The sequence below is a fragment of the Cyprinus carpio genome, chromosome A21 (genome assembly GCF_018340385.1).
Source record: "Cyprinus carpio isolate SPL01 chromosome A21, ASM1834038v1, whole genome shotgun sequence".
NCBI classification, from domain to species: Eukaryota; Metazoa; Chordata; class Actinopteri; order Cypriniformes; family Cyprinidae; genus Cyprinus; species Cyprinus carpio.
Window position 1 is genome coordinate 3,149,994 of NC_056592.1, and position 8,758 is coordinate 3,158,751.

The 8,758-nt window shown below is 38.0% G+C and overlaps 1 protein-coding gene across 3 annotated transcripts in view; it reads right to left on the reverse strand.

Moving 5' to 3' along the window:
• Positions 1 to 8,518, reverse strand: part of LOC109046238 (netrin-G2-like) — a 59,205-nt gene extending 50,687 nt beyond the window's left edge. For 2 of the 3 annotated variants that reach the window (XM_042778565.1, XM_042778563.1), the window contains exons 1-3: positions 8,381 to 8,518; positions 6,662 to 6,799; positions 6,104 to 6,425 (exon numbers count right to left, since the gene is read on the reverse strand). In XM_042778565.1, coding sequence (XP_042634499.1) covers positions 6,104 to 6,425; positions 6,662 to 6,699 — 360 coding nt within the window. In that variant the 5' untranslated portion in view covers positions 6,700 to 6,799; positions 8,381 to 8,518. Of the gene's footprint in view, positions 1 to 6,103; positions 6,426 to 6,661; positions 6,800 to 7,932; positions 8,204 to 8,380 lie in introns of those variants that run through there. The other variant, XM_042778564.1, reaches the window with a different exon arrangement.
• Between the last annotated feature and the right edge of the window lie 240 nt (positions 8,519 to 8,758).

An 8,758-nucleotide genomic window follows, 5' to 3' on the forward strand; every position in this document is an offset into this window, starting at 1 on the left:
GAAGAACTGTTTTCCACTATAAAGGAACCTTTTGTACAATTGAAAGATTCCAAGGATGTTCTTAAAGGGATAGTTCACACAAAAAGATACATTTGCTGAAAATGTGAAATGAGTATGTTTCTTCATTAGAACAGATTTGGAGAAATGTAGCATCACATCACTTGCTCACCAATGAATCCTCTGCAGTGAATGGGTGCCGTCAGAATGAGAGTCCAAACAGCTGATAAAAACATCACAATAATCCACACCACTACATTCCATCAGTTAATGTCTTGTGGAAAAACTGTGTTTGAAACGAATCCATCATTATTTTTTTTTAACTTTAAACCATTGCTTCCGACTAAAATAAAAAGAAGTCCTCTTTCCATACTATTGCTTTCTCCAGGGAAAATGGTATTTTGGCCAGAAGCAACAGTTTAAAGTTAAAACATCTTGATGGATTTTTCTTTTAAAAGCAGCTTTTGTCTTCTCAAGACATTAACTGCTGGACTGGAGTGGTGTGGATTATTGTGATGTTTTTATCAGCTGTTTGGACTCTCATTCTGACGGCACCCATTCACTGCAGAGCATCCATTGCTGAGCAACTGATAGAATGCAACATTTTTACAAATCTGTTCCTATGAAGAACTATCACTTTAATGGAAGTAAAACTTTTTTTAGTGTATGACAATGGAATGCAAGTTTTCCTTGCATTATTGTGACAAACAGTGCAGGTCATTGTCTCATTTGCAGCATCATATACTGTACAAAATAAGCCAGATGAGCATCTCTGTCACATAAATGTGAACAGACGTTCCATATTTTAATTTTAGTGGCTTAATGTGTGAAATTGGCACACGTGTCACCACATGGCATTCAACGGAAAAAAAAAATAGTATATATATATATATATATATATATATATATATATATATATATATATATATATATATATTTTACATGCATTATGTTGCAGTTTAAGTTACCAGCCATCTGAGAAGTAACTCTGCGAATTAGTAGTGACAGTTTGATTTACATGCATTATGTTGCAGTTTAAGTTACCAGCCATCTGAGAAGTAACTCTGCGAAGGCCATTTTTACTCACATATGCAGCTCAGTGAGTGTTAAATTTGGACCCTGGGTGGAAACATGCACAAACTGGGACATGCGCGCACACACACGCACAAACACATGTAACCACAGCAGTGGACCCAAAACCCACAGCAACACACACAGACTAAAAAAAGAGCAGCTGCTGTGAAATGCGAGAGATTATTAAATTCCACATGAAAGAACATTTGCAACTAATTTTGCTTATGTAATCTGACATATTTCCAAGTGAAACAGGATATGATGTGTAAAGAGGAAAAATGTAAGGCTGGACTTTTATTCATTGGTAACTTGGTGGCGTTTAGTTTGTTTATATTACAGATATTACAGTGGGTGTGTGGGCCAGGTTTCTGAACACTGAGTAAGTGCCATTAATGTTTAAATGTGGACAGTCATGTGTTGATGGGTTTATCTGGCTGCAGTCGCAGAACGTTGTGGAAGTTTAAAACAATATATTTTTGTATTTTTAGTTTTAATAGACGCTCTATTTGGACTGGCGATGAAGTTCTGAGCGCTAAAACAAGCTGTATTTCAATGATGCTGTAATTTTTTAATGGTCTCAGTAATATTAACCTGGCTGTCGGTTAACAGTACTCTGTTTCCACCCCGCATTTTTTCCTCTGTCATCTGCGTTTGTCATTTTTCTTGGTAGGAGAGATACTAGGGAGGATCCCGTCTGTTGTAAAGTGCTGACTGTGCCAGCCTGCCCGACCTCGTCATGTCTAGAATGTAAAAGGAAAATGTTCGGGTGTGCTGTGGATGTCTTCTTGCAGGACCATTAAGGGCCCATCAATATTAAAGAGCTTGGGACGACCTGAGGAACATTCCAGAGGGCAGTCCATTAGCGGCCGACTCCGGCACAACAATTCAAGGGTTTGTGTGTGTCTTAGTGTGTGTTAGCTTTTCCAGTCCTGTTTTAAATAAGAATCAGTATTTTAGAGTTGCTTTGCATGCCACAATATTCAAACAAATCCAAATGTGGGGTTTAAATGGATAGTTCAAAAAAAAGAGATGGATTTGTTTGAACATTATGGCATGCAAAAAGCTAAAAGCTAATACATACCCACATTTACACAAACAAAATTTAAAGGGACGGTTCACCCAAAATCACATTTACTCACCCTTATGCTGTTCCAAACTCACATTACTTGGAATACTATATGTTGTTTAAATTTTATGTATGACTACTTATATTAGTTTTATGGTTTTTTTTTTTTTTTTTTGCTTATTTTTTTAAAGCTTGGCAGCATTTGTACCCATTTGTACTGCATGGAAAAGAATAGTGTGAAGATTCTGTTTTATGGTGATTAAATGATGATATAATTATATTGTGGAATGCAAAGTTACGCTGAAAAGATACTCTGATTCTTACTTAAACCAGATCTGGAAAAGCTAACACACATTTATGCAAACACAATTTAAAGGGATAGTTCACCCAAAAATGATTATTCTGTCATCAGTTACTTATCATAAAAGACAAAGGGAAATGTTTTGCAGAATGTTCACACTGTTATTTTCCATGCAGTGAAAGTAAATGGGGACAAATGCTACCAAGCTTTAAAAAATAGCCAAAGAGCAGCCAAAAAAAAGTAGTCATAAATATAATCCTATCACCATATTCCAAGTCATGTCTAAGTAAATCATGACAGAACTGTGATTTTTGGGTGAACTATCCCTTTAAGTTGTGAGAGTGAGAGCAAGTAAGAGAAAACATTAAACAGATCATTAACTGTTAAGTGTGTGAGAGCTGTGTCCATTTCCGGCTCTCACATGAGACCAATAACTGTACTGTGTATGTGTTTTCTCTTGCAGAGTCTCATTATCAGCTTCATTGTGAAAAGGCACAATCATGGTGAACCAAGTGTGTCTGTTTGTGCACGACATTGCAGTGTCTGGATAATTTAATCAAGGTTGTATTACCTCTTTTCCCCTGACACTAGTATTTATTCATGCTCTTGTTCTCTTCAGCCTGCACAACCTTTTGCTTCTTTTCTTCATCACTTTTTTTAAGCATCACTGTTACTGTTGCTCTTACTCGAGTTTAAGCGTTAAGCTAAAGCATTAAACAGGTGAAAAAAATGTCACAGTCTTACAGTGAAGGACGGGCCCGAGTTATATCTATATCTATACGTATCTGTTTTAGTATCATAAAGATTCTGTTTTAAATTATTATTATTTTTCCCATTAAATTAATTTGGCAAATAAATAATTTAATAAATATGTAAATGAATAAATTTAATTTATAAAATTTTACTTTTTATTTCAATGTTAGTAATTTTGTTTTTGTTTGTTTTTTTGTCATTATTTTATGTCTATATATCTGTAGATTTAATTCTTTATTATTTATTTTTTGTTGTTACATCAGGTTAAACTAAATTATAATGAAAAATGCTGAAATAAAATTATTTCAGTTAAAATTAATTCTGTTTCAAGTACATTTTTATAATGGTTTTAGTCAACTATAACAACCACTTGTTGTTTTCCTCAACTGTAAGTCACTTTGGATAAAAGTGTCTGCCAGATGAATAAATGTCAATTTAAATACCCCTGCACCAGACAGAAAGAAACAACCTAGCAACCACCCAGAACACCACAACAACTGCATAGCAACACATTAGCAACCATCCACAACGTCCCAGAGGTGTGGACACATTTACAGCTGCGCAACTTTTGCACGGGCAAACACCAATCAAATTTAATTTTACTATCAGAACTCACTGACTGATGGAATATATTTTGATTTTGTTTGTTGTCCACCCCAGTATCCCATAGTGCACCACGTGACATCCTTGCCCTTGAGAATAACCTGCTGACCCTGCTATAAGTGAAGTGAAATTCGACATCCTCCCGGTCCTCTATTCCTGTGAGCCTGACTCTGCCAACAAACTCACGTGGGTAAACAACACCTCGGCCTTCTGCTCTCCACGCCTGCTGACCTCAGCTGCATTTTTTCTGCTGTGGTCGGTGACCTGCATGGCACATCCTGCTCAAATTAACGCTGCTTCGAGACCATCCGCCCCCATGACGGGTGCAGTTTGGCACCGTTCTGCAGGCCCCGCTTAGTTTGCAAAGAAAAATGGCTGTTGGTCAAAAAATTAATCAATGAAAAAATCCAGAAACATCTGCCTGAGGTCCATCCCATCCAGGTGTTAATTGATACTTTGTAAATTCTATAAAGTTAGCATAATTAGTTAGTCAAGCCCACTTTTGTGCAATAATCATTATATTTTATTTGTTTTATTTTATAAAACAAAGCTTTAAGACCAACCAGAAGATGCAAACTCAAGTCATCAGTTAATCAGATGAACGAGAGCAACTGTTAAGCAGTGATCTTAAAGAAATAGTTCACTGGGCGAAGCATTATTATGGATTAAAGACTCGTATTTTAGCCAGAAGCAATGGTTTGAAGTTTAAAACGTCTTGATGAATTTGTTTCTTACAAACACACAGCTTTTGGTTTCACAAGGCATTAACTGATGGACTGGAGTGGTGTGGATTACTTGTGGATTATTGTGATGTTTTTATCAGCTGTTTGGACTCTCATTCTGACGGCACCCATTCACTGCAGAGCATCCATTGCTGAGCAACTGATGCAATGCTACATTTTCTAAATCTCTTCCCATGAACAAACAAACACATCTTGGATGACCTGCGGGTGAGTAAACTGTCAGCAAATTTTCATTTTAGTCAGGACTACATTGTCAAAGTGTAGTTATTATAATTATATGGCATACAGTTATTGTTGGTGGTATGGTTCTGTTCTGGGCAAAACTCCCTACACCTGTCCATGCAGCCATGCTTGGACAGAGCGGGGAGAGCAGCAAGTCAAACCCCGCTGGGGTACAGAACAGACACAGTATATGCATACATAATTACAATTCACAATTTACATGAGTTGCAGAAAATACAAAATACATGGTAGAAAATGCATGCATGCAATATAGTGAACTGTTTAAAAAAGACTGATTAGATTACAGGTTCAGTTAGGTGGAGTTGGGGTTGGAGGAGGGAGTTGATCTGCGAGCAGCGATGTGATAGAAGAGATGCTGGAGAATGGGAATTTAAATGGACCGCTGTGATAAGTGTTAAAACTGGATTGGTACACGTCAATGCTTGATTTTTGGTGAACTATTCCTTCACTTTTGGCCTGTCTGCGATGCGATGATTTTTTTGGTGAACTATTCCTTCACTTAATTGTATTTGTCAGGCTTATGAGCAGAAAAAAAGCATGCAAGAAGAAACACATGACTGTCAAGCCTGCTGACCATGTGACACATAATCTTTGAATTTCTGGTTGTGAGAAACAGGAATTAGCATGGTGTATTTATATCACACTCTACTTTCCCATTACACATGTCTGTTTTGGAATAGCATGCAAGACTGGAATTAATATGTCCCCCGATCATACAGTAGGATGTTGACACAAGCAGGCCAAAGTTGCCCGAGTGGTGTACTATTTCTGGTTGATTTTCAAAGTTGGTATTTGATATGTTTTTTGGGTTAATATTGATTTTAACACTTTAATATATTTTACAGAGTCTGTGGCTCGATTTCTCAGAACACCTGCACTACCGTTCATATGTTTGGGTTGGTGATATTTTTTTAAAAGTTTTTGACTTAATTTTCTTCTGCTCACCAAGGCTGCATTTATTTGAACAAAAATACAGTAAAACAGTAATATTGACAAAATATTATTACAATTGAAAATAACTGTTTTCTATTTGAACATATGTTAAAATGTAATTTATTCCTGTGATGCGCAGCTGAATTTTCAGCATCATTACTCTAGTCTTCAGTGTCACGTGATCCTTCAGATATCATTCTAATATGCTGGTTTGCTGCTCAAGAAACATTTCTGATTATTATCAATGTTGAAAACAGTTGTGCTGCCTTATATTTTCTGTGAACATTTGAAACAGAAATCTTTTTTTAACACTATAAATGTCTTTACTGTCACTTTCAGTCAACTTAATGCTTCCTTGATCAATAAAAGTAGCAATTAAAGAGGACTCACCAGAGTGCAGAATCTCTCCGGCGGGTTCCCGCAGGTGATGCCCGGCGGTTCGACGCGGATGCGCATGTACTCCTTCACGGCCTGGGCTTTGGGTTGGCATGCATAATGCTCCCACACGGCGCCTTCGTCCGTGCTCACGAGAGACTTGCACTGGTCGTACTGGCCTCTTGCTCTCGCCAGCACATGCACCAGCAGGTAGAGGAGTCCCGCGCAAGCACGCATGGCAGGCGTGCAAATAAGGGGATTTCCGAGGGTCCGGAGAAACGGGAAAGGGACCACCGTAGGTTCAGATGTGGGACGTGTTAACATGGAACAGCAGCGCCTGTGGTCAGGTTAAAACATCCCATAACTTTGCCACGATCATGCTTTCGTTTACTCCAAAAGGAAAAAGTATATATAGAAAATGTGCATAAATGTTTTTTATTGTTATATGTTTGAGAGGAGTTTTTGTAAAGCAAGTTTATTGTTTTGTGCATTGACTTCTGTCTTACTTCTGTGTGTTTGGACACTGTCCTGATATGTTGGGTCAAAAGTGCTGATGCTTTTACTTGGACCTACATCCATAGCAGCTCCTGGACTGCGTCACCGCAGAGCATATTTATGTCCTGAAGGTCACATTAAGTGGGTTTCCCCTTTTCCAAGCTCAGAAATAGCTGCCTGGTCACATCCTTCACTCAGCAGCTGCTGTCCATGGTCCTGAAAGCAAACACCACACATTTTAGTGTTTAACTTCACTGCTCTTTTATACACAAGCACTTGACAAGCCTGTTTTTTTCTAGCGCTGCTTTCTGCTGATGGTCTAATTTGCCAAACCCCCCCTAAACAGACGTTGGATGTCATCCCGTGAACCACCACCAGTCCGGACAGATGGCTGATATCACATACAACACGAGTCTGGAGTGAAGAACATGCGTGGTACATGCACACACACACTTCACAGACAGATATTGTATTATATAAGGCAGGACTTTGTTGAAGAGTAGCGAAAGGAATGTGCTATATATATATATATATATATATATATATATATATATATATATATATATATATATATATATATATATATATATGAATGATTTCACATGTGCAGATACACTCATGGTGATGACATCCATTTCTAAGGTTGCAAATGCAATGCATGCCTGTAAAAATCAGGTAAGGTAACCTTAATGTGCTTCTAGGATCTAAACTGTTTTTATTCAAGTCAAATATATTTCATATGACTGAATCAAGCTGATTACACATTTCAGATCAAGTGGAAAATATATTTGCATGTAATTTTACTGTAAACAAAATATATTTTTTTAGATTAAATTGCTTACACTTTTATGGTAAAAATATTTAAACGTTTTACAAATAAAATGTATGAAAAAAAATCTAAATTATAAGCAAAACTTTATTATAAAAATAAAAAGCAAAAATCAAAACACTATTAATTATTAAAAAATTTATCTTTAAATTAATTTTAAACTTTCATTAGTAGTAATGTTAGACATATCTGCCAGTTGTGGCGAACTTTAAGTCATTTAACACTTTATATGCTGTAGGTTGGTAAATGTATATTATATGATTTAATGACATGCATTCTTCAACTTTAATATTTAATCTTACTGTAATGATTGTAATTTCGTCACCGTGGCAAATACAACTACCAGTTTTTACCTCAAATTTAACAGACACGTCTACATAACTCTCATTCCAGATGCGTTTAATCCTTCAGTAACCACAACCCGATCATTTCACAGGTAATTTAGTATAGAAAAGTAAAAAATTAAAAAAAAAACTGTTACATAGTACATTTTCGTTTTGCCTCACGTAAAAAAACGTACAAGTTCCACTCGCAGACAGAACAGGCTACTCCTCCATACTGTAATAAAACTCAAAGCAAGCATCGATATTCCTCATGCACACCCTGCAGGCAATGCAGCATCCGTAATCTGACACAAAACGTGACTAAAGTTCACCACTCTGGTAGTTTAGCATCAGAAAACAGTTTGCAATCGGTCTTCCGTCTGCAGAGCGGACGGAGACGCACGGGGTGTGTCGCGCGCGCGTCCCGACACTAAAGATGAAGAACTGCGGGAGAGATGCTCCGTGAAAACACAACTCGCGTTTAACGGCAAGAGGGCTGGGTTTACAGTACGTGCAAACTCGGATAGAAACAACTTTTTGGCGTTTCAAACATCAATCAAAAGTGAGCCGCTTTGACAGGCTCGTTTCGGAAACGAGAACTGCGTGCGTTCATCCGGGTCGCTGAAGTAGTTGAGATGGACTCACCGCGCGCTCGACTTGCGTCCTTGTGGAAACTGCATCGCCTCCCGCAGCGAGGATGCGGCTCTTCCGTGTTTGTTTGTTTTTTATCTTTATCTCTCCCTGCCGGAGAGTTTTTAATGCACGCTCCGTCGGTTTGTCAGGGGAGGACGGTGCCCTACTTCTGCAGGAGATGCTGAATTACCGGAGGAGGGTGTGGAGTACCAGTGAAGTATCCGAAAGTGAGAATATGGACTTGTGGTGCGCGCGCTGTCTACTTTACTGGATCAGATTTGCCCTGTGTGTTCAAGGGCAGAAAGCTTCATGGCAAATCTCCCTCCCCTCTCTCTCCCTCTCCCTCCCTCTCTCTCTAATCCATTTAACCATCACTCTCAATCACTATCT